A 25,185-nucleotide genomic window follows, 5' to 3' on the forward strand; every position below is an offset into this window, starting at 1 on the left:
GAAATGTCCAGAAAAAGCACACTTGTAAAGAAAGGATCCCACCAGCAATTGTCAATGTCTGGAGTTGGGACAGAACAGAGGCTGGCTACAAACCAGCTTCAAAAACTTTGGGAGTGTTATGAGGATATCTAGAATGAACTAGAGTAGTATTTATTGAATTTTATAAATTTACTAGAAATTAATCGACTAGGACATAATGCAATTACTAAAATTTTGTAATAAAAATTATTATGAGTTATAACCACAATAAGCTATAAAGTATGGTTAGCACTAAATTTCCTTTTTAGTGGGGATTTGTGTTCTGGGGCAGGATCTATGTAAGACCAGGTTGGCCTTGAACTCTACAGGGTTTCTCTGTGTAGCCCTGGCTGTCCTGGATCTCATTCTGGAGACCAGGCTGGCCTCAAACTCACAGAGATCTGCCTGCCTCTGCCTCCCGAGTGCTGGGATTAAAGGCCTGCAGCACCACTGCACAGCTGCCTTGAACGCTTGATCCTCCTGCCTCAGCCTCTCAAGTACGGAGATTACAAGGGTGTGCCCCCATAGCCATCCCTCTTTACAAATTTTGAACAATCAGTCTGACTAAGTTCATGGGAAAAGCTATAAATGAATCTAGGAAGGTACATATGAGCATCTGACTTTTGTTAATTGAATAGTTTAAACTCAAAAACTATTTTAAAGGACCATGTAGAACACTTTTGTTTGGCATTAAGCCTCCCGCCCCCCTTTTCCATTCAAGTATGCTGGGAGCATGGAGATAACAGGGACAGAGCATGGTATCTCTGCCCCTTGTGACAGCTTGGGGCTCACCCTTGGGGCTTACACTGAGCGTCGATGACTCAAGGTACTCACCCTGGGAGTCAAAGGTTGTGTTGCATTCACTCAGTGTATTTAGTTGTGATGTTTGAGGCCAGGCACAGATCCTCTGTAAATTAGATTAATGTCCAGCCTTGTATTTTACAGCCAAAAGTTTTGGCATACAGTTTTTGTCAGACCCTTATTCAAGAACGGAAGAAAGACTGGGGTAATTTCCCCCTACACAAGACTATCAGCGAGGACTGACTTTGCTATTCAAACAGGACTGTGGGCTTCGGAGGGGCAGCAAGGCTGGCTGGCCTGGCCCTCAAGTGTGAGCGGTTTCTGTCTCTGGAATTCAATGACAACATTGTGCAGAGGAACAAGGGAGGCCTGTCCCAGACACTTGACCTGGAGGGGGCTGCGGCCCTCCAACTGGCTAAACCTGAAGCCAAGCAGAGGGAGGGAAGGCCTGACCCTCAAGTTCTGGGACACTGGCTCTTTTAGGCCCTGGGGGCTCCTGTTACGGGAGTAAATTGACTTGGCTCAGTGTCTGGGCTGTGGGTTGGTTGGTTTGCTTGTGTGCTTGCCTCTCCGTCCTGAAATACCCTGTTTAATGCATCTACTCCTTGTCCCCTCACCTGGTTGCTGGGAAACATTCCTCCCGGGCTCCAGTGAGCAGGTACACCCAGCAGCTGCGCCACCAGCTGGGCCGCGACTCCAAATTCATGATGTGCTATGCCCAAAAGGAGGACCTGCTGCTGGAGGAGACCTACATGGACACACTCATGGAGGTAGTAGACTTCAACAACGAAAACCTGGGCAGCCTGGGAGGCCTGGACTGCCTGCTGGACCACAGCACCGGCATCCTCAACGAGCATGGAGAGACTGTCTTCGTGTTTGGGGACGCGGGTGTGGGCAAGTCCATGCTGCTGCAGCGGCTGCAAAGCCTTTGGGCATCCGGCAGGCTGGCCTCGGCAGCCAAGTTCTTTTTTCACTTCCGCTGCCGCATGTTCAGCTGCTTCAAGGAGAGCGACACGCTGTGTCTGCAGGACCTGCTCTTCAAGCACTTCTGCTACCCGGAGCAGGACCCGGAGGAGGTGTTCTCCTTCCTGCTGCGCTTTCCCCACACGGCGCTCTTTACTTTCGATGGCCTGGATGAGCTGCACTCGGACTTCGACCTGAGTCGCGTGCCGGACAGCTGCTGCCCCTGGGAGCCGGCACACCCGCTGGTCCTACTGGCCAACCTCCTAAGCGGGAGGCTGCTCAAGGGTGCCGGCAAGCTACTCACTGCCCGTACAGGCGTGGAAGTCCCCCGCCAGCTTCTGCGCAAAAAGGTGCTGCTCCGGGGCTTCTCCCCCGGCCACCTGCGCGCCTATGCCCGCAGGATGTTCCCCGAGCGCACTGCTCACGAGCATCTGCTGCAGCAGTTGGATGCCAATCCCAACCTCTGCAGCCTGTGTGCCGTGCCGCTCTTCTGCTGGATCATCTTCCGCTGCTTCCAGCATTTCCACACGGCCTTTGAGGGTTCCTCGCAGCTCCCGGACTGCGCCGTGACCCTGACCGATGTCTTCCTGCTGGTCACTGAGGTGCACTTGAACAGGACGCAGCCCAGCAGCCTGGTGCAGCGCAACACGCGCAGCCCAGCGGAGACGCTGCGTGCAGGCTGGCGCACGCTGCACGCGCTGGGCCAGGTGGCGCACCGAGGCACCGACAGGAGCCTCTTTGTGTTTGGCCAGGAGGAGGTGCAGGCTTCGAAGCTGCAGGAGGGGGATCTGCAGCTGGGTTTCCTGCGAGCTCTGTCCGACGTGGGCCCAGAGCAGGGTCAGCAGTCCTATGAGTTTTTCCATCTCACACTCCAATCTTTCTTTACCGCCTTCTTCCTGGTGGCAGATGACAAAGTTGGCACCCGGGAGTTGTTGAGGTTCTTTCGAGAGTGGACGTCTCCCGGGGAGACACCAAGCACGTTCTGCTATCCTTCCTTCTTCTCCTTCCAGTGCCTGGGTGGCGGTAGCCGGTTGGGCCCTGATCCTTTCAGGAACAAAGACCACTTCCAGTTCACTAACCTGTTTCTGTGCGGGTTGCTGGCCAAGGCCAGACAGAAACTCCTTCAGCAGCTGGTGCCCAAGGCTACCCTGAGGAGGAAGCGCAAGGCCCTGTGGGCTCACCTGTTTGCCAGCCTGCGCTCCTACCTGAAGAGTCTGCCCCGGGTCCAGAGTGGAGGCTTTAGTCAGGTGCATGCCATGCCCACATTCCTGTGGATGCTGCGCTGTATCTACGAGACACAGAGCCAGAAGGTGGGGCGCCTAGCCGCCAAAGGCATCAGTGCCAACTACCTCAAGCTGGCCTTCTGCAATGCTTGCTCTGCCGACTGCAGCGCCCTGTCCTTCGTCCTGCACCACTTCCACAGGCAGCTGGCCCTGGATCTGGACAACAACAACCTCAATGACTATGGAGTGCAGGAGCTTCAGCCTTGTTTCAGCCGCCTCACAGTTATCAGGTGAGGCTGCCAGGCACCTGGTGAGGAGGACAAGATAGGCTTGGAGGTCACAGGACTGGTAACATGGGTCAATATTCTGGGTCTCCCCATTACACAGGGACTCAACCCTTCTGTCTAGGGATAGGGTGTGGTAGACATGGAGGAAAGTGAGTCAGGTGACCAGTTTAGCTTCAGCTGGGTGTTCTGTAACTGTGTAATGTGGGGGAGCCCCAGGTGAGAGAGCTGCTATTGTCATAGTGTGACCAAGGCAATAGCCAGTGTATACTGAAAGTGGGTGAAGTGCATTAAGGTTGTAATCCAGCTCAATGCTCTTTCCCCTATAAGACAGGGACCACTATTGGCTTAGAACATTATTGCCCATTTAGGCAATAGGAAGCAGAGGCACAGAGAAGTCAATGAATTGCTCCAGGGGCCCATAGCTGAGATGTGGTGTGGCCACAAGGGAAGACCATCCCCTGAAGATTAGCCTGAGGCTCAAAAATATCAGTCTCTGGCCTTTGGCTCCTGGTGTCTGGTGTTGCTCCAGGGAAAGCAGGCTATGAAGTACTTGCTTTGCTTCTCCTGAAAAATGTAGCCGCATGCCAGCAGTCTTGAGCTGTTTTCCTGCTTGACAGTAGAAAAGAGAGGCCTAGGTGCTTCTCCTGTTAGCATTTCCTGTGTGAAACAAACCTTGTTAGTCTCTGCCAGCACTTTATTCTGCCACAGTTTGGCTCATCCAGTTCTGCAGAACAGTGGGGATTTGGAGCCCATTCTCAGGCATGGGAGCCAGAGTGGAAATCATGTGTGGACTGGGGTATACAAAGCTGAAGGTGGCAGCCTAGAACCAAAGCCAGCACCAGTCCTCTGGGCTGTAAGTCATCCACTCTCCTTGGCAGTGTCCACCCCGCACTGCTCATGCCAGCTCTGTGAGGGCGAACTCATCAGCAGAGTGGGATCTTGCCCTGCCTGGCTATTCTCCACACCAGCAAAGGAAAGGGCAGCTTATACAAAAATAGGGCTTATGCTGACCAGATAGAAGTGCTTTGAATTCCCCGAGGACATCAGGTAGGATTAATTGCAGTAAAGAATTGGAGAAAACATCAAATATTGGATATATATATATATATATATATATATATATATATATATATTCATTCTCTCTCTGGAGCAAAGTCTAGGAGTAGACAAAGAATGGTATGTTGTCTGTCTGACCAGAACCCAGGCTCCCTCTTATTTTACCTGGCATCTACATCCTGAGCCAACATGGCTGCCCAAGATAGCTCCAGCTAACTACTTAGTATACCCAGAAGGAATCACAAGAAGGATATGTCCTATTTTTAATTTTTTCTTCAGTATGGGAGTGCCAATTGGAGATATCATGCATGACACACAAGCACTCTACTATTGAACACCCCAAACAGTTTAAAAAAGCTGTTTCCAATGATTTAGGCAGATTAGATTTCTTTAGGCAGGACTTGATTGAGTGTGCCAGGCTAGAAAAGAGGAGGGGAGTGCAGAGGATTGTGTTGCTAAGAACACACAGATACTGGAAGCACCTGCCATGTCAGGATCGAAGGAAAACATGAAATAAAAGGGAGGACATGACTGCTCCCAGGTCTGGTAGAGAAGAAGGTTTGTTGTAGATTTGAGGAAAAGCATAGCCTGAGGCAGAGACATCTGGGAAAGTCCAGAGTGGACATGACCAGAAGATCAAGCCAGGCCATGTGAGGAGGGGATGGGAAGAGCCAAAAGATCAGGAGACCAAGAAGCCAAAAGGGTAAAAAGGACCAGTGTAACCAAAATGGCCAAATTACATAGGAAGGACAGCTGGAAGAAGAGCAGCCAAGACCCTGGACTGTAGAGTTCAGGGTAGGGGGTAGAGCATGCCAACCAGGAGGACCCTATAACAGGTAGGGACTGAGTGAGGGATGCTGGGAGAACCTGGCAGCTAGGGTCCACTTTGGTCTCAGCCATTTTGTCCTGGGTTTGAGACCTAACAGGGATAGCTGTGCAATGTGTACCTTGTGTATACATCCAGTCTGATACTGTAGGGGATGGGTCCTGTGAGGCTGCCCTCATCTTTTTGATGTTGCTTAGTAATGAAGCTTTTTCTGTTCTCGTTTTAATTACCATGAATGTCAGCTTTGGGGTCAAACTTAGCCAGTGGCTTGTGCTTGTAAATAAAGTTTATTGGAGCACAGCCATACCTGTCGGTTACTTCTCGGTGCTTTCACACTGTAGGGTTGAGCAGTTATACTGGGCCCAGCACGGTCTTCACCATTTCCCAGCTGGTCTTAGTGTAGAAAGTCTGCCAGCCCTCCACAAACCTGGTCCCCTCATGGGGTTCCTGCTCTCACCTTGTCTCTTAGCTGCTTTCTTTCTTTAAGGTCAGCATAGCTTGTTACAGAGATTGCTTGGGTGTACAGGGGTGGAAAGAGAAAGAGAAATGGGGAGGGGTGGGAGAGGAAAAAAAGAAGGCTATTGGTAGTTTGGTGGTAGACTTGCCTAGCATGCTGCTAGCCCTAGGTTCTACCCCTGGAACTTTGCATATATTGTTCACCCAATAAATATATACACACATGCACATTTTGCTCATGAAAACCTATTTTTCTGGTTCAGGCATTTTTCTAGAGAATTTGCAGTCTGTGGCTGGCCCTTGACCTACAGGGCCCCATTTTCCTGTTCTTCAGTATGCCTGTTCTCAGCCTGCCCCGCACAGGCAGCATCTGCACTGGGAGAGGCTTGCTGCCAAGAACCACCCTTTCCCAGAAAGCTACTAGTTTTCTCTTGAGATTTCCAACCCAGAGTTGCTTCAAAAGAGCAATTTCCCCGGGCAGCAGGATGTCAGGCCTCCTCCGGCATTTGAGACAGGTCAGTTCTAATGGGGACTTTCCATCCTGTACAAGTTGTCTCATGGCCTGACTCCACTCCTAAAATGCAAGCGTACCCCCAGTAGCAGTGATCCCTAAAGGTAGCCCCTCACATTTCAGATTCCATGACCCCACACTGTGCACACACAGTGGAGAAGCAACACACAAATGCAGGATGTTGGAGACAGCTGGAGAAGCTGGCTGCTGGTGCCCGGGTTCTTAGCCTTTGTGACTCTTTTGCTTCAGGGCTGGGCCTTGTTGTTGGTGGAGGCCTCTAGGCAGCTGAATTCTTGGGCGGAGTACTCTCCTGGAAGTTCCTCTGCCCTGACTGACAGTTGTCTTTGCTGGTGTGTTTTAGACTCAGCGTCAATCAGATCACTGACACAGGGGTGAAGGTGCTGTGTGAGGAGCTGACCAAGTACAAAATTGTGACATTCCTGGGGTAAGTCTTGCTGGAGGATATTGGACCTACTACCTTGTCATAGTTCTAAGTGGCAGAAAACTGACTTCCATGTGGTTCACTGGTGACAGAAACCATGGCCAGTGCTGGCATGCTCCAGCCTCAGCCTCCCATGTGTTGGGCTTACAGGCATGCACCGCCACACATGGCTCCAGGTTCTGTTCTAGGCTCAACTGGTATCTAGGTAGAATTGGAGTGAGATCACAATGCTTCCTTACTTGTAAAACTGGGTCCCAATCCAGGCAAGCTATTTTGGAGGCTATGAAGAGAGTATGTGGGGATAGGTTTTGAAGATGCTAAAATACCTGTTTATACATTAGACTTGACTACTTTGGATCTGTTCCTCAGTCTAGGGCAGGAGCATATACACTGAATAGTAGTGGCACAGCCAGAAGAGTTCTAGGTAGTACCCTCCTCAAATACAATAGTGCTGCAGAAAAACAAGTGAATACTCAAGCCAGGGAGGGTTAAGTGAAAACCACTCACAGACTCAAGTCAGTTGCTAAATCAGTGACAAAGAGCTTTGAGTTTTGGAGTTTGAGGTGAGGGCATGAGGCCCCATGGCTGCTGCTGATTTTGTCACTGGAGCAGTTGCTGAGTACCCCTGGACTACTGGGGCATGGGGACACAGAAGCAACAGGTCCTATGATCCTCTCTGCTATGTATGATGACAGATAGCGGAGAGAAGCCTTGCTGCTTTTCTGATCTTATTTTTTCAATCAGAATGGTTAAAAATAGATAGATAGATAGATAGATAGATAGATAGATAGATAGATAGATAGAGAACACTTTAGAAAACCTAAATCTCTACCACCTGCACTTACTGAGCATTGTGTGCTAGGGCTGTGCATGGTGTCGTATAGTCCCTGTGACCATGGGGTGACAGGTGTATGGATTCAGCACAGAAGGGAAATAAGGGAGCTGGCTTTGGAGCCCAAACTCTGGTCTCTGAGTTCCCCTTTCAACCTAGATAGTGACATTAGTAGGCAGCATGTTCTCACTATAGGAGGAGGTGTTCGTGTGACACTAGTACTTACAAAGGCCTCTGGCTGTGCTTTCTCTCCAAGTTTATACAACAACCAGATCACTGATATTGGAGCCAAGTATGTGGCCCAAATCCTGGATGAATGCAGAGGCCTCACGCACCTTAAGTAAGTAAGTGGGCAAGGGGCGGGGACTCTTAGAAGTTTCCCTTTTTACAAATACCTGGATCACCTGATCACCTCATCCCTTCCTTAGGTTTCACGACTGCTACTTCTTCCTTCTTCAAATTCAGACCAGGTTAAAGGTCAGCTTCTTCTAGAACAGTGACCCCCCCCAAAAAAAAACTGGAAAACACAAGTGTTTACATTATGATCTATAACAGTAGCAAAGTTACGGTTATGAAGTAGCAATGAAAAGAATTTTGTGGTTGGGGTCACCACACCATGAGGAACTACGTTAAAGGGTCACAGCATTAGGAAGGCCGGGAACCACCACTGCTTTAGAGTTCTTATTAGCTACTCCAGAATATTAAACAGAGCCCTCCTAATGTTCTCACTCTTAGCAATCTGCCCTTCCGCTTTATAGTACTTAGGATAATTTGTTCATTTCTTTGGGCTTATTTTGATTTTTGAGACATGTCTCATATCTTCCCAGTTAGGATTTTTCATCACAGTACTGTCATTTGTGTGGTATCTGTCTCCCACTAGACTATGTATGAGCTGAGTGAAAGCTCAGGTGGTTTGAATGAGAATGGCCTCCATGAGCTCATGTGTTTGAATTCTTGGTCCCTAGTTGACAGAACTATCTGTGAAGGATTGGAAGGTACAGCCTTGTTGGAGGAAGCAAGACACTGGGGGCAGGCTTTGAGGCTTCAAAAGCCCCCATCATTCCCAGTATCTCTCTTTTTGCCTCTTGATTATGGATCAAGAGGTAAATTCTCAGTTACTGCTCCAGCACCAAGCCTGCCTGCATGCTGTGAGTCATGATGTCCATGGACCCACCCTCTGAAATGATAAGCCCCAATAAACTCATCTACAAGTTGCCTTGGTCATGATGTCTTATATCAGCAATAAAAAGTAAGACAAAAGCAAAAGCAAAAACATGAAAAACTAAATACCTGGACCACATTTTCCTTTACCCTAAAGCCTCTCTCAGCACCATGGCCATACTGGTCCAACTGACCAGGTGTGCTTATTTTGTGGTGGAAATATGACCCAGGGTGGGGCTCGGCTTGTGGAAGAGCAGCCTGTTGGTGGTATTGGGGAATTAGCACTTTAATCTCCCTAACTACTGGCTGAAAGGAAGGGCTGTATCTATTGTCCTTTTTGGGAAACCAGAGAAAGATCCTCTTCTCCCAGGGAGCTTGATCCTTGGCACCATTGTAGGTGTGACCCTTCAGGCTGAAGATCATCCAGCTCTCCTGGTAATGGAAACACTTACCTTGACCATTGTCAATAAATATGAGCATTCTCGAGCCTGCTAAAGTGAGGGATGGTCCTGGGGTCACCCAGAGAACCCCAGGAAATGCTCTAATGGTTGGCCACCAGCAGAGAGCATGGGCTACCTCCTAGGGTGGACACTGGTGGCTGATCCCAGGCTGTGGGTTCCTCCCTGAATAAAGGCCCCAGACATGAATATATGTGTGCCAGGAACAAGATCACACTGGCAAAAAGGCCTGGGTGGGCTCGGTGTCAGGAAGAAGGGTGCCTACTGTGGAGTCCCTATACAGAGGCTAACCATGCATGTCTCTCTCTGCAGACTGGGAAAAAACAGAATAACAGGTGAGGGGGGAAAGTGTGTGGCTCTGGCTGTGAAGAACAGCACCTCCATCGTTGATGTTGGGTAAGTAGAAGGGACCCCCTACACAGACACACACACACACACACACACACACACACACACACACACACACGGTGTATTCAGCCTGCTGTCTATGTGAGCACTTGCTCTTCTGAACATCCGTGTGCCAGAAGGACCCTGGGGCTGGACCCTGATGGCTTCTGCATGAAAAATGTCCCAGAGGCAGTGACAATAGGGGCTGCAAAAACTTTTAATTACTTATTTTGAAGTCAGTGTCATTGCGATTGGGACATGGGAGCTAGCTCTGTGTGTTCACTACTGCCAAGGGTTAGTCTTGGTTTTAAGAATTTACGATCCTTGGTTAGCTTTGGTTTTTTTCATATTAAAAATTATGGTACAATTCACATGATATAAACTCAGCCACCTTTACCACGTTTAATTATGTAGTTCAGTGGTACAAAGTCATTACACCACCTTTGTCCAAGGCGCTTCTAGGCTCTGGCTGTCCACTCCTAGGCATCCAAATCCAAAGTGAATACACGGCAGAGGCTATTTTGTGGTGTCTTATTTCACTTAACATGACACCCCCAAGGCTCATTCTGCCTCAGGGGTCATTCCTGCTGTCACATATGAGAGTTCCCTTCCTTTCAGACTGACTCTCATCTGGATATCTGCACTTAATTTTGCTCATTGGTTTCTCTGTCACTGGAATCTTGGGTTGTACAAATGCGGTTAAACTTCCCACTGGGTTGCAGTAGGAGGTCGATTCAATTTTTGATTTCTTTGTTCATTATATTTTTTATTTAAAAATTTATGGATGTGTGTCCTTTGCCTGCATATATGTTTGTGTACCACTCACGTGCCTAGTGTCACTGAGGCCAAAAAGGGCTTTGATACCCAGGAACTAACATTATAGATAATTGTGAGTTGCCATGTGGGTGCTGGGAATCAAAGCCAGGTTGTCTGACCCTCAGAGCCAGCTCTCTACTCCTTCTGCTGATTTCTCCCACGTAGTGCTCCTCAGAGCAGCACATAATTTTACACTCCCACCAGCAGTGCATGTGGGTTCCATTTTCTCCACCTCTTCTCCAGCCTTGCTTTTTTTCTGTTTTGTGAACAGCAGCCATCCTAACGGTAGGAGTGGAGTCTCCTGTGGTTAAAAGGCTCCTTGTGGCATTGTAACTTTTCCTGGAGTATAAAAAGAACATAGGCGATTTTCTTGAGAAACTATGGGGAATTTGAACAATAGTAAAAAATTGTCTTCCCAGAATTGCCTTTAAGCTGGATATAGCAGGACATGTCTGTACTCTCGGAACTTGGAGGGTGAAGGCAAGATCAGCCTCTGCTGTATATCAAGTTCAAGGCCAACCTGGGCTATTTAAATAAGAGAATTGTCTTTGACATTGAGATCCTGTAAACTCCTTTCAGTTCTTTCTCTTCTGTCCGCCTATGACTCCTTTTACATAGCAGAAACCAACCCATGTGGACAGAATTTTATCTTCATTCTTCACTTAGTCTCATGTCATAGTCTGACACTTTATTACAAAATTGGTGCCACTCAATTGTATTGTGCACACATTTTCTCAGCAAAGTACTGAAAACTGGGGTCTCATAGCCCACACCTGAAAGCAACCGGCTGGATCTTGCTGCAGAGCTCAGTGGGCGGGGCACATTGTTCAGCTCCATGGCGACAGAGGACCTCTTCCTCCTGGGAACAGCACACCCTTCTGGGCCAGGCGCTATTCTAAGCGCTCACATCTATGAAATCACAACATCTTCTTCACTACTCTGCAAAGAATGCCCTCATTAACCCATTTGACAGAGAAGGAAACTGAGGCCCAAGACATTTTAATGTTTATATAAGGCTGCACAGACAGCAGTTGGCTGTCTTAGTTTGCTTTCTATTGCTGTGATAAAGACCATGGCCAAAATCAGCTTGCGGAGGGAAGGACTTGTTTGGCTTATATTTTCCCACCACGGTCTATCATCAAGAGGAGTCAGGGCAGGAACTCAAGCAGGAACCTGGAGGCAGGAACTGAACCACGGAGAAATGCTGCTTCCTGGCTCCCTCAGCTCCCCAAGTCTCGCTCGGCCTGCGCACTTCTTAGACAGCCCAGCACCACCTGCTCAAGGGTGGCACCGCCCACAATGGGCTGGGTTTTCCCACATCAATCATCTGTCAAGGAAGTTCCTTACAGAGTTTCCTATAGGTCCATCTGATGGAGGCATTGGCATTCCTCTTCCCAACGGCAGAGGTTGATGCAGGCACCATCCTCGCCACATACAAGCAGGGTGATGACTAGTATTGTTTCAGCCACAGTCCCAGGCCTTGACTTCCCGGGAGGCGGAAATCATCTACAGTGGTGGTCCCTTTGCTTGCCCTCTGTTGATCCAGGGTGGGAGTCCAACTCCTATGCACAGCCCTGCTTTCAGGCCAGGGTAGCCTAGGAGTTCCTTTCGGGGGCAGTTGAAGGCTGAGGGTCTCAGACTGGAGCCTTCGCCAAGTTCAGAGAGGCTAGTCTCATACCATATAACCTGCTGATCTGCCTGTCTGTACTGTAGGTGGGAGCCCAGGGCAGGCTGTTTGTGCAGCTGCAGCCTGGGGCCAAGGTCACCCCTCTGGGAGTTAGTTGCCTGTTAAGAATGATCAAGAGGGGCAGCTGACATCAGACAGAGGTGTGGCTGTGTAACGTCCATTTCTTGCCTCGGCTTTCAGGATGTGGGGCAATCAGATCGGGGATGAAGGGGCAAAGGCCTTCGCCGAGGCATTGAGGGACCACCCCAGCCTGTCCAACCTCAGGTAACATGCCTTCTGAGATGTGGGCTCCAGGGGCCCAGGGAGGGGCTGTTGGGAGTGGGGTGGCTGGCAAGATTGATTGGCACATGGCTTCTCTTGCTAAAGTTTTTCTCAGTGGGTGTGAGGCATACAGTGAGGTACTTAGCTCAGGGAACAACAGGGACATGTGCACTCCCTCAGCCATCTTGATGTGTGCCCTCAGAGGAGGGGGCTGGGAGCAATTTTCAAATCCCAATAAAACCAAAGGGACACTATCCCCTTTGCTGCCCCTTCCTCTTTCTCAGATAGTGAACAGCCTTCCATTTGCACCCTGGCCTGATCCCAGCACCTTGGTGTCTTTATCAGTTCTACCATGGAAAGGGGGTCCAGGACTGTAGCCAAAGAGACCGTCCCAGGTCTTGTTATGGGCTTCTGAAACTCAGATGATCTGAGCTGCCCCATGAATGGCCTCACACATACGAGCCTGGCACACTTTGGGAGCACCAGAATTCCTTGGCCTTCAGCTCATATGAAAACCCCTGAGTTCTGCCTTTGTTTTCTACCTGGTCTTTTCAGAAATAGCCATAAGCCTGCCCTCACACTCCCAGGCAACAAAGCCCAGGCACCTGCTGATGGGCCAAGCACTCTGCTTCCTGCCTGGGACTGTGTCCAGAGAGAAACTTCCCAGATGACTGAGTGTGAGAGGCAAGGCCATCTGTGGATGTGCCTGTAATAATTAATCCATCACATGTGTTTGTCTTCCTAGTCTTGCATTCAATGGCATCTCCCCAGAGGGAGGGAAGAGCCTTGCGCAGGCCCTGAAGCAGAACACCACTCTGACAATATTCTGGTAACACTTCGAGTTATTTCCAAGGGTTGGGCTGGTCGTTAGTCCCAAGGTTATGGAATCTAAACTGAAAAGCGCTTCTCCATTATAAAGGAGAATTAAATTTCCCCAGCCATTTCCACACACCGGGTTTAACACAGAGATGAAGCAGGTTTTGTCACCCTCAGTTTCGTGAAGGTGCCAGAAGTCCCCTCCAAACACTCTCACCCAGGCCCAGCTTTCATGCACCTTATTCAAAGTGCCCACACCCCCTCTTGCACGCCCCCTCTTGCACTGCCATGCAGCTGCCTCTTTCCATGTGCACACATCACTATTTGGCTTCCATGCCCTAGATGGCCTCCTGTCAGTAGAAACCTTACATTTATTAAGTGGATGTTATCCCATGGTGTTTTTAGTCACTCCCACCTTTCTGGTAGGCCATTTAATCCTTTGTTTTTCCTTATCTTTATTTGTGTGCAAGTTGCCTTACCCCACGTGTCATCCTCTTGGCTCCAGTGCTCATTAGAGCTTGCTAACATAATATTAGTTACTTATCTTGCTGCTATGAGAATATGCCTGACAAAAGTATCTCCAGGAGAGAGGCATTTACTCTGGCTCACGGTTTGAAGCTACCATTCATCCCGACGGGGAAGGCAGAGCAGCGGGAACACGAAACATCCGCTCACACTGTCAGGAAGCAGAGAGATGAGCACTGATACTCCATTTGCTTTCTCCTTTTGATTGACTGTGGTGTTTTGGCCCCTGGGATGATGCCACCCACATCTACCTCAGATAACCAGATCTAGGAACTCCCCACATCAGGGGTTTATCTCCTCTGTGATTGTAGATCCTGGCAAGTTGACTATCAGTAGAAGCCATTACACATAGTTATTGAAAATCCCATGTTATGTCCAGTGTAGTGGAGAACACCTGTAGCTCCAGCACTCAAAGGCTGAAGCCGGAGAATCGCAAGTTTAACACCAGCCTGACACTTTGCTGCTCATCTTTTTTCCTTTTCAGCACTGAGGTTCAAACTTAGGGCTTTGGGCATGCTGGACAAGAACTCTGAAACTGTGCATATTTGCAGTCCTTAAAGTCTTTTTTAAATTTTGAAATAGTCTCATTAAGTTACCTGGGCTGGCCTCAAACTCAAGATCCCCCTGTGTCTAATTACAGATGCCTCTTTTCTTAGCTCTGATGACCATCTTGCAACGTCAGGGTGAATTTCTAGTCTGATGACTTTCATCTTAAAATGAAATACATTTAAGATTGGGGGAGATGCGTCCAAACTGCCTTGCAAAGAATGATCTTTTAAACAGTGCTAGTTCTAGGTCAGTCTTCTTATTCTTTCAACCATTGGAGCAAGAGCTGTTGACATCTGGGAGCTTTAGTGCTTTGTCCCATCGGCTGCTGGGTTTAGAGCAATCAAGAGGCTCCCTGAGTTTGTCATGGAGTCCTTGTCCTTCACAGTAGCCTCAGAGCACAGCTGAGAATGGTTCATCATGCAGGGCTTTTCCAGGTCTCCATCCTGACCCGGGCAGTGTGCTGCCAGTGGCATTCAGAGGTTCAGGGGCTGGACACTGACCTGGGATTCCTTGTATTGTAGGGCCATCTCTTCTATAAAATCCAAGGACAGTGGTAGTACATACCTTTAATCCAAGCACTTGAGAGGCAGGGGAAGGTGGATCTCAGTGAGTTCGCGTCAATCTGGTCTACAAAGTGAGTTCTAGGAGAGTCAGGACTCTTACATAGAAAAACCCTGTCTCAACAAACAAACAAAATCCAAGGGCTCTGTCTGGGTGGGCAACTACACTGAAGGAATGAAGGCAGGAAACAGAGCTCAGGAAAGGATTGACTGGAAGCTAGTGCTCTTGTACGAGTTTACCTGCCATGATATATGCAGGGTTTCAGTGTAGACTGGGAGCCTGGCCCTCAGCATGTGATCCAGGGCTGGAGGGAAGGCCCCAAACAGACTCTGTGAACTCACAAACAACATCTGTCCATCAGCACTCCTGACTCAACATTTCCTTTCTTCTAGGCTGACAAAAAATGAACTTAATGATGAGGCCGCAGAGTGCTTCGCTGAGATGCTGAAAGTCAACCAGACGCTGAGGCATTTATGGTAACTCATGGGGCCAGAGCCTGGACTCTGCTTCCATGGATAGTCCTTGTGATAAAATCTACACAGCACAGCATTCAACCTTTGAAAGTTTGGAGGAGTTTTGTTTGGTCAAGGTTTTTGTTTGTTTGCTTTTTTGCTGGGTAGTATTGGTGCATGCCTTTAATCCCAGCACTCAGGAAGGGCAGAGGCAGCCAGATAGCTCTGAGTTGGAGACCAGCCTGACCTACAGAGTAAGTTCCAGGACAGCCAGGGCTACACAGAGAAACCTTATCTCAAAAGAAAAGAAAAGAAAAGAAAAGAAAAGAAAAGAAAAGAAAAGAAACAAACAAACAAACAAACAAAAAAGGAGGTTTAGAGGTTTTTTATATCACAAAGTTGTACTGCTACATCTGTGTGGGTCTAGACCATGTTTGCTGCTTGTCTCCCAAGCCCTGTTCTACCATCTCTGTTCCTTGGTGACACAATTCTGACTTTTGTCTCTGTGGTGGGCATTCATATAAATGTAGACATTCATCTGTGTTCATTAGCACAGCTTCCAAGGTTAGCCCATGCAAGGCAGGCATGCATCAATCGGCACTACCTTGCCTTTTAAGGCCACATGGATTCCAGGGGATGGAGATATGACATTTGCTCACCATCAGTTGATAGACATTGGACCATTTCTTCTTCCTAACTATTCTGACTAATGCTTCCATGAGTGTTCACACATGTTTTTGCAAGGGTGCACTTTTATCTTGTTTGGGTACATACTTAAGCACAGACTTGCTGATAGCATAGGGAGTGAGCATGTTTAACTTTCTGGGGAAATGCCACACAGCTTTCCAAAATGGAAGGCAGCATTGTGAGGGTCACTTTCTCCCAGTCCCACCCAAAGCTGCTTCTCCTTTTTTGAAGTGAATCATTTATTGGTTTGTTTGTTTGATTGCTTTTTTTCATGTAGTTTATTTTTAATTTGATACACATATAAATTGTTCTTTGAGCAAAGTGCCAATTATCCTCTCTTGTTCCTTCTCATTCCCAGAGAACCTCTTCTTCCCAAGTCTTCCTCCTTTTGTGTCATGGTATGTGTGTGTGTGTGTGTCCCTCTGTGTTTAATTACGATTCCTGTCAAGGACACTAGTGGAGGGTTGCTTACTTGAGTTGGGCACACTGGCTGCATCACTGAGGAATATGACTCTCTGTTCCCCTGCAACCCTTAGCTGCCTGTGTATCAGCTTCTTTGGGAGAGGTAGGGTCTTTTCAGACCCTTTCCTTCCACGATGGAATGTTGATGGTCCAGTCTTGTGTGGGTCTTGTGCCACACAAGCTTGCCATAGCTTATGAGTTCATGGGTGAAACAGCCATGTCATATACAGAGGACAACACCACTCTCCATCTTCCAGCTCTTACACTCTCTCTGACCAAGATGGTCCCTAAGCCTCAGAGGGACAGTATGTATGCTCTATTTAGGGCTGAGCACTTAGCAGCCACTTGTTCTCAGCACACCGACCAGTTATAAAACTACACTAAGGGTTACCCACTACAAACAGTATTGTATCTCACCAAGGTGTGTGACCCAAATGCTGGGATCAACTTGCTGTGAGCTGTTTCTCTTTCAGACAGAATCAATTTCATATAGCCCAGGGTGGCCTTGAACTCACAGAGATCTGTCTGCTTCTGTCTCCTGAGTGCAGGGGTTAAAGGTGTATATGCCTGGCCTCTATGGCTAACTAGTGTGGCCAGCTTTGCACTCTGATCTTCAGGCAACCTTTATTTGTTAGATCATAAACAAACTATCACCACACCTCTCTTCCTGGTCACCTGCCTTTGAAGCAAAGGCACACCCTTGGGTCATTTAAAAGTTGGGTCATTTGTCTACTTATTGTTGAGCTCTAAGAATGCCTGATTCTGTGTACTAGACACTTTGTATATAGGTTTGCAGGCATCTTCTCCTTCCCTGGACTTTTCACTCCCTAATAGTGATGTCATTTTTGGTTTGGATGAAGCCTAATTTGCCTACCTTTTCTGTAGCTGTTTGAGAGATTTTACTTGATCAAATATTGCCTAACCCAAGGTCACACAGATTTAAATGTACATTTTGTTATTCCCTTTAGTTTTCCTCCCAAATTAGGTAGACAGTTGTGAACATTTTGAGGTGTGTGTGTGTGTGTGTGTGTGTGTGTGTGTGTGTGTGTGTCTTTCTTGATTATTCTCCACTTTTTTTGTTTTTTTTGTTTTTTTTTTGTTTTTCATGATTTTGGAGGCTGTCCTAGAACTAGCTCTTGTAGACCAGGCTGGTCTTGAACTCAGAGATCCATCTACCTCTGCTTCCCAAGTGCTAGGATTAAAGGCGTGCACCACCAACACCCCGCAATTATTCTCCACCTTATTTTTTAAGACAAAATATTCCCTCGAACCTAGAGCTCACTGATTTGGCTAGACTGGCACCCTCAAGTCCCAGAAAACCTCTCTTTATATGAGTGACAGGGATGTAAACGGGGTCCTCATACTTGAGTATCGAGCATTTTACTTGCCATCTCCCAAGGCCCCCCATTTTGATTTCACTTTAGAATACGGTATGAGGCAGAAATCTGTTTTCATCATTTTCATGTGGTCATCCAGTTGTGTAGGAGCATCTGCTGTGCAGACTCCATCAAATTCACGACATGCTTGTCCAACAGTTGATTACATGTTCAGACAGATTCTAGCCTGTCATTCTGCATGTCTATTCTTATACCAGAACCTCCTTATGTGGACCAGTCTGGTCTCAAGCCCAGGATCCTCTTGCATCAGTTTCCTAAGTGTTGAGATTACAGGCATACATCACCATGTCTGGATGCACTGTTCTTTTGTAATCAATTTCGTTCTTTCTCAAGACAGTTTTGGCTCTTCTGAGTCCCTTGCATTTGAATTTAGAATCACTTTGTCAATTTCTGAAAAAAAAAAGTCAGTTTTTTCCTTTCTTCCTTTTCTCTTTAATCTTCAGATTTCCCCTGTTTCCATCTCTGGGTGCTAGGTCCTCCAGGTTGCAGAGCCTGAGAGGCCTGGAGAGCTGATGCACAGCCATGCTGCCCTGACTGAAGGTAGGGCTGTGGCAGCCAGATGTGCCCAGTTCTGCCAGCTCTCTCTAGTACACTAGGTGTGCTTCTTCTTCTAGTTTTCTTCTCACATATTTTGTTATTTTATTTTGTTTTTTGTTTGCTTGTTTGAAGCAGGCTCTTATCCCATAGTTCAGGCTGGCCTAGAGCTTATTATGCATCTCACAGTACAATGTTGAGGAGAGCTTTGTCCCTCTGGTCACTATGTTCATTCTTTTCCTGAAATGGCACATACCAAGCATGCAGAGCAATCTTGTACAAGTTATTTCATCCTACAGGTGAGACACAGGGACACAGGAGGCTCATCAGTGCTCTGTAGCTAAACAGCAGGGTGATGGGAGAAGCCTCTGACCACATTGCTACACTACCTTTGTAAGGGGAGGCTGGCTCCTGCTGTCTCTAAGCTCTTATCCACCCTGCTAGCAGAGCCCTTGCCTTCCTGCAGAAGCTTCTTCATGGGTTAGTATCCAGAATTTCTAAGACTTGGGGTTATCAGTAGCTTCATGTGCCCACAGCCTGGTGAAGAAGAGAGTCCCTGATACAATGTAGACACATCCTAACCTCTTTCTGAATTTATTTTCTGGTTGGGTGAAAGCATTGCTACAGAACCAGGTTCCAGGTTGTAGGACAGAGTACAGGATGTAACCCAGGGCTCCAGGCTGCAGACCAGTGTTCCAGCCTTCAGGCTAGGACTCCAGGCTTCAGACCAGGGCTCCAGGCTGCAGACCAAGGCTCCAGGCATCAGACTAGGGCTCCAGGCTACAGACCAGTGTTCCAGCCTTCAGACCAGGGCTCTAGGCATCAGGTCAGGGCTCCAGGCTGCAGACCAAGGCTCCAGGCTACAGACCAGTGTTCCAGCCTTAGGCCAGGGCTCCAGGCATCAGGCTTGGGTTCTAGGCTTCAGACCAGGGCTCCAGGCATCAGGCCAGGGCTCCAGGCTGCAGAGCAGGGCTCCAGGCTACAGACCAGTGTTCCAGCCTTAGGCCAGGGCTCCAGGCATCAGGCTTGGGTTCCAGGCTTCAGACCAGGGCTCTAGGCATCAGGCCAGGGCTCCAGGCTGCAGACCAGGGCTCCAGGCATCAAGCCTGGGTTTCAGCCTTCAGACCAGGGCTCCAGGCATCAGGCCAGGGCTCCAGGCTACAGACCAGGGCTCCAGGCTTCAGACCAGGGCTCTAGCCTTCAAGCTGGGGCTCCAGGCTCCAGGCCAGATCTCCAGCCTTAAAGCCAGAGTTCCAGATTGCAGACCAGGGCTCTGGGCAGTGATTATCTCCCCAGCCTTGCATGTACTTTGTTTGACTTGGCTCATGTCTTGTCTGCAGCACACATCCTTTGTGAAGCCCTGTTCATCATTGCTGTGTCACTGTACCATGAGTGACAGCCACAGCAGAACCCTTTCCCTGCCCACCTTTCTAGACTTTTGGGAGGAACTGTCACCATCTTACAAGCCTTTGGGTTCCCAAAGAATTGATGACAAGTTGGTAGCGACTTTAAATTCTAAACTTAAATACCAAAACTCTTAAATTCTGCCCTGCCTTTGTCTAACCATGTGGAAGGAGATGGCAGACTGCATGTTCTTGGTGTTCAGATTGGTGGTCTCCAATCCTTTTGGGTTGGGGATCCCAGCAATGAAGGACACATGGGGTGGGGGAGATAGAGAGAGAGAGAGATCTGTTTACAATTATGCTATGTATGAGTATGAATACATCACAACCACTGTGTAAAAGACAAGCATTAAAGATTTTCAGGGCTGTTCATTGTTCTCATGTATCTGAGGCACTGTTAGTCCAATGAGGACGTATGGGGATGCTATTGCCACCTAAGTCTGACCCCACAGGATCCAGGTTGACCCAGCCTTCTGTGTTGACACAGGTGTACTCTCCTTTCAGGCTTATTCAGAATCATATCACAGTCAAGGGGACAGCCCAGCTGGCTGAGGCACTGCAGAAGAACTCCACCATAACAGAGATTTGGTAAGGTCATGCATGCTCACGTCATAGCACTCAGTCTCGTGGTCCCTGAGTAAGTGCCACTGACCACTTTATGGGGTCATGGAGTCCCGTTCCACTTTCTTCTTGCCTGTGAGGACAATGTGGGGAGGAGGAACCCCAGCTCTCTAAAGCTCTTGTTTGCCTGGTCTGAATACTCACGGGAACTCTGGAAATGTGTCCTGGAACCCAGCCCTGAGGGTTTCCCTCCCAGTGTGATCCGTGGAAGCTTGCAGTGGGCAGAAGAAATTCTTGGTGAGGACACAGTGCCATGGATTCTCTGAGGCTAATGGAGCAGCCTCACCAGGAAATGAAGCACCAAGTTTAGGGGGTGGATACCATTTACCACTTTCTTCCGTGTGAGTGGGGAAAAGAATTTCAAGCCCCAAGACCTACTGAGCTATAGACCTCCCCATTCCTGAAAGGTGTTCTTGGCTTTGCCTTGGAAATGCCACTGAATCACAAACTATTCCAGGGCCTTCAGCCAGCATTATTTTGAAGTGAAACCAAGAAGGACAGGGTACCAGCAGAGTATGAGCTATCTCACCCACCTTGCCTGAGGTGTGCACATAGACGAGTTTGTTTAAATGCTGGTTTGAGAATGTTGCCTCTTAGGTAATTCTAGATCCTTTTGAGTTGACCATCACATAGAGTGTGGCTCTTACACATAGCCAAACATTTATGAAGAAGGCTGTCACTGAGATTAGAGCCCACCCCAACAGAGAATAATGTGGCAGTTGTGCTAAGACCAAGCTTTCTGTGAGGAGTTCTGACTAGTGCCTTAGGAGCAGGCCTACCTCCTGAGATTCCCAGGCACTGGTGCTGTGTCTCCAATCATCAGTGAATAACATGAGCTGGAATGCCAGCCTTGGGCTGCTGCTAAGAATCCAATGGTGAACACACATGAACTGTCCTCATGGGCTCACTCTGAGGTCAGGGAGGAGCACAGAGGGGGAAATAGTCAAGTGTAACCATGGAAGCTGCAGGATCAGGCAAGGCAAGGAATGGGTTGGACACAGGGCAGGCTTCCTAAGGAAGAAGAGACTTTAGACTAAGCCACCAAGGAAGGATGGGAATTGAAAAGTTGGAGTAGGTCTGAAAGTGCTACGTGTTGGAGAAGGGCACACATGAAGGCTTAGAGTTTGAAAGAGTGTCCACCAAGAACTACAAATAGCCAGATATCATGGCATATGCATTTAACCCCAGCATTCCAGAAGGGGTACTATGGCCTGATGTTTGAGACTAGCTTGATCTACAGGGAAACTGAGGCAGAAGCGTCATGGCCAGCCTGGGCTATATAAAGGGGCCCTTGTGTGGTGATTAATATTGGCTGTCAGTTTGAAAGGACCTACAATCACCTGCGAGGGAAATCTCTGGGCATGTCTGTTTTGGTTGAGTTAAGTAGTGTGGAAGGCACATGCTAAGTGTGGGAGGCACCATCCCATGGGCTGCGACCTCAGGCTGAAGGATAGACAAATAGGTAGACAGACAGATGGACAGACAGACAGACAGACAGACAGACAGACAGACAGACACACAATCAGAGAGAGAGAGAGAGAGAGAGAGAGAGAGAGAGAGAGAGAGAGAGAGAGCGCAGAGTGCCAGTGCTCATGTCTCACTGCTTCCTGACTGCAGATGCAAGGTGACAAGTTGCCTCATGCCCGGTCACCATGTCTTTTTGCCCACAAACTGCATGTTAAAATAAACCCTTCCTTCCTTCCTTCCTTCCTTCCTTCCTTCCTTCCTTCCTTCCTAAGTTGTCTTTGTCACACAACAGAAAAAGCAGCTAATACACTCTGTCTCAAAACAATCCACAGTAAGTTGGTGTGCCATCGACTCGGGTGTTGTGGGAGAGGAGCAGGAGGGGGCGGAGGAGATGGGAAGAGCCTAGGCAGGAGAGGTCTGGCAGTCAGATGGTGTACTTCAACCTTTATACTGAAAGCAGGAGAAATCTAGTGAAGGGTGTGAAGAGAAAGCGGATGTGGCCAGGCCAGAGTACCCCTGCTGGAACAGTCAGTAAGACCCTGCTGTGCCCAAAGAAGGCCCCGGCCACTCAGAGCACTCTGGTGGGATTAGGGCAACAGAGGGTCAGAGTGCCATGCCGGCACTGCTTAGGAAATAACATAGAACTTCATGAGAGAACTAGCAAGACGGAGGCAGGCCTTGGGGACCTGACAGCTGGAAGGAGGGAGGGACTATTTAACTGAGCTGGGAACTCTGGGCTGCTGTGGCAACTGTGAAGTGTATGAAGACATCCAGAGAAAGAGGTCAGGAGGAAGCTTGCCCAGCTCACCTGACTGAGGCGAGAAAAGAGGCCAGGAGCTAAGGGCCCAGTTGGTCCCCCGCCTCGGAGGAGGCCAGTACTAAAGATGAGAGCATGAGAGAGCAGGCCAAGAACATAACCAGAGACAGGAGAAAAACCAGAGTCCATGAGAGAGGACACAGTGCTTCTGGGAAGACAAAGTCAAGAGAGCAAAAGCCGATGAAGGCTCAGAAGGAAGGTGAAACCTGGAAATGTCACTAAACTTGGGCTGATAGAAGCTGCTAGTGGGCCCAGTGAGGTCCAGTAAATAGAGCAAGGGCAGCTGGAGAAGACTGGTATTAACCTTATGAGGCACACAGCGTGTGGGGTCACTTCTTGGGAAGGGATGGACAATATTCTGTAACACTTTGTGTAAAATGTGCCTTTTCTCCTTTTCGCTAGTCTCAATGGAAACTTAATCAATCAGGAGGAGGCCAAGGTCTTTGAAAACGAGAAGCGTATCATCTGTTTCTGATGGCCATTCCTGGGCTGAGTCTTTGCTCCCCAGCCACAGACAGCGCTGTGCAGTCAGCGGGGACACGGATGCTATGCAGGGCCTGCAGCAAGGGGACTGTCAGGAGCCCTCCCCTGCAGATGCTCACACTGGCAGCACCCGAGCTGTGGCTGGGACACGGCAGGAGTAGAGTGTCTTAGGAGCCACCATCACCACTCAAAACCAGCAAGGTATTTTCTATATGAAGAGCTGTCCTTGCATATACGCAATGATGTCTGAAGATGAAGGAATGAGAAGCACAGGGGACCAACTTCAGCTCCCACAGATGCCTGCCTGAAGAAGGACTCATGGGACCAATGTCACCTTCAGGAAAGAGCTGGGGACTTGGGCAGAGCCGACAGCAACTTTTCGGAAAGAAGGCACCGGGTGACCACACAACTATCTTGAAACCTCCTTCCTCTCCTCAGAACCCCACACTGTACATCTGTTTCTTCCTCACAGCCGTGGTTACTGAGGTATGCCCACTGTGGAGAGGGCTCATCAAAGGGCCCACACCGAGCTGGTTGTCAAGGGCTCATCACAGACTTTGGTTTCAGTTCTGGATTCTCCTTGGCTGCAAATGAGAGTCAGAGGACGCCCTCTAAATCAGTCTCTGAGGAACTTTATGTCTTAAGAGTACTGAGGTCCCACCCAGAGTTTTTACCTATCTCCACCTGCTCCAGGAGGGAGAATCAGTTCCCATCCTCCACAGCAGCATGGCTTGCCTCAATGGTCCTGAGATCCCAAGCAGAACTCTCCTTTGCCTGTGAGCAGGAAGTATCTCCATGCCCTCAGCAGTTGGATGGTGACTGAGCACAGCCCAGACTCAGACTGGCTGATAGCTCGACTAGAAAGCATGGCACATACCCACCACCATGGTGGGCCGGATGGTTGGGGATGTTGCCAGATAACATGCTCTTTTGCCACCTCATTTGTTAATAAAATATTGAAAATGCTCACTGTCTCTAATGGCTAAATCTGGGGGTTTCTGAAGGGGCTTTGCCTGGAAGGAAAGCTATGAGCCTTCAGCCTCAGCCTGGATCACTGCAGTGGGTGTTCTGGGGTGTCATGCTTTACAGAAGGCAGATAAACAGAAGCCAGAGGTGGCACCAACTTGATCCTTCCCAGATTTCACTATCCACCAAGGAACAAGAAAAGTGGAGGCAGTATCCAGTTGCTGTCCTGAGTCAGGACACATGGGCATGTAGGGGTGGAGCAGACCCCATGTCACACCATCACTAACATACAGCAGGTTCTTGTGGTGATGTATTGTTTATGATTTATTGAAACTTGACTGAGGATTCAGAAAAGCAGAGTCAGCCTGGAGCTATAGCAATCAGGCAGTGGTGATACCCACCTTTAATCCCAACAGCCAGAAGCTTGGAGGACTCAGGATTAAGAGGTAGATGGATCTCTGTGAGTGCAAGGCCACCCAAATCTACACAAGAGTGAATCAGTCTAAAAGAGAATTATAGCTCACACCTTTAATCCCAACATTAGGGACGTATATAAGATAGAAGCAAGGTCTCAGAGAGGCTTTTTAGTTCTCCAACCACACTGAGGAGAGGCAGCAGTTTGAGGCTTGGTGAAGAGCTTGTTTGTGGATCAGCCCTTTCAGCCTGAGCTACAGGTGAGAGCTAGTGGCTTGGCTGCTTTGCTTTTCTGATCTTCAGCTTGAAGCTTGAACCCCAATATCAGTCACTGGGTCCTTTTATTTCTTGTGTTACAGGTTCTGCAGGCCAGATTTACTACTGTCTTTAGGTGCTCAGTGCTGGGTGGAAGGCCAGGTGAGCTTGTGGCAAGAGGCACAAGCAAGAGGCACTGAGCCAATAGGATTAGCCAGAGACAGTTCAGGGTACCCTCCGGCTTCATCTTTTGGTCCCGGAGTTTGGTTTTGTGTGGCAGCTTGAAAGGAAGGGTGAAGGTGAGGAAGTTCGGGGTAGTACTGCAGGGGCTGCCAAACCCATAAGGGCAGTTCCCTTAAAAGCACTACTGTGGGGATTCCCACCCCTCCCCACTACAGGCCACAGTATCCACTTAATACTCCCCCTCAGGGGTGGCAACATTCCCCTAGCCAGATTGAGAGGAATCTACCAGAAGTACAGGAAGCAGTGGCATGCTGCAGATCAGTGATGCTTGCAACAGGCTGCACACTCACCACGTCTTACAAGAACTTCTCTGGGACAAAGCCTAGATTTATTTGACAGCCAAAGTGA

At 48.6% G+C, this 25,185-nt stretch overlaps 1 protein-coding gene across 5 annotated transcripts in view; it reads left to right on the top strand.

The window, feature by feature from the left end:
- The window catches only part of Nod1 (nucleotide binding oligomerization domain containing 1), a 53,034-nt gene extending 29,108 nt beyond the window's left edge, over nucleotides 1-23,926 (top strand). For 4 of the 5 annotated variants that reach the window (XM_027429675.2, XM_027429674.2, XM_027429673.2 and 1 more), the window contains 9 exons: nucleotides 1,471-3,295; nucleotides 6,503-6,586; nucleotides 7,672-7,755; nucleotides 9,347-9,430; nucleotides 12,105-12,188; nucleotides 12,931-13,014; nucleotides 15,029-15,112; nucleotides 20,076-20,159; nucleotides 22,879-23,926. In XM_027429675.2, the coding sequence (XP_027285476.1) occupies nucleotides 1,471-3,295; nucleotides 6,503-6,586; nucleotides 7,672-7,755; nucleotides 9,347-9,430; nucleotides 12,105-12,188; nucleotides 12,931-13,014; nucleotides 15,029-15,112; nucleotides 20,076-20,159; nucleotides 22,879-22,951 (2,486 nt within the window). In that variant the 3' untranslated portion in view covers nucleotides 22,952-23,926. Of the gene's footprint in view, nucleotides 1-1,470; nucleotides 3,296-6,502; nucleotides 6,587-7,671; nucleotides 7,760-9,346; nucleotides 9,431-12,104; nucleotides 12,189-12,930; nucleotides 13,015-15,028; nucleotides 15,113-20,075; nucleotides 20,160-22,878 lie in introns of those variants that run through there. The other variant, XR_004770981.1, reaches the window with a different exon arrangement.
- The last annotated feature ends 1,259 nt before the right edge of the window (nucleotides 23,927-25,185 follow it).

This window comes from Cricetulus griseus, chromosome 8, assembly GCF_003668045.3.
Source record: "Cricetulus griseus strain 17A/GY chromosome 8, alternate assembly CriGri-PICRH-1.0, whole genome shotgun sequence".
NCBI classification, from domain to species: Eukaryota; Metazoa; Chordata; class Mammalia; order Rodentia; family Cricetidae; genus Cricetulus; species Cricetulus griseus.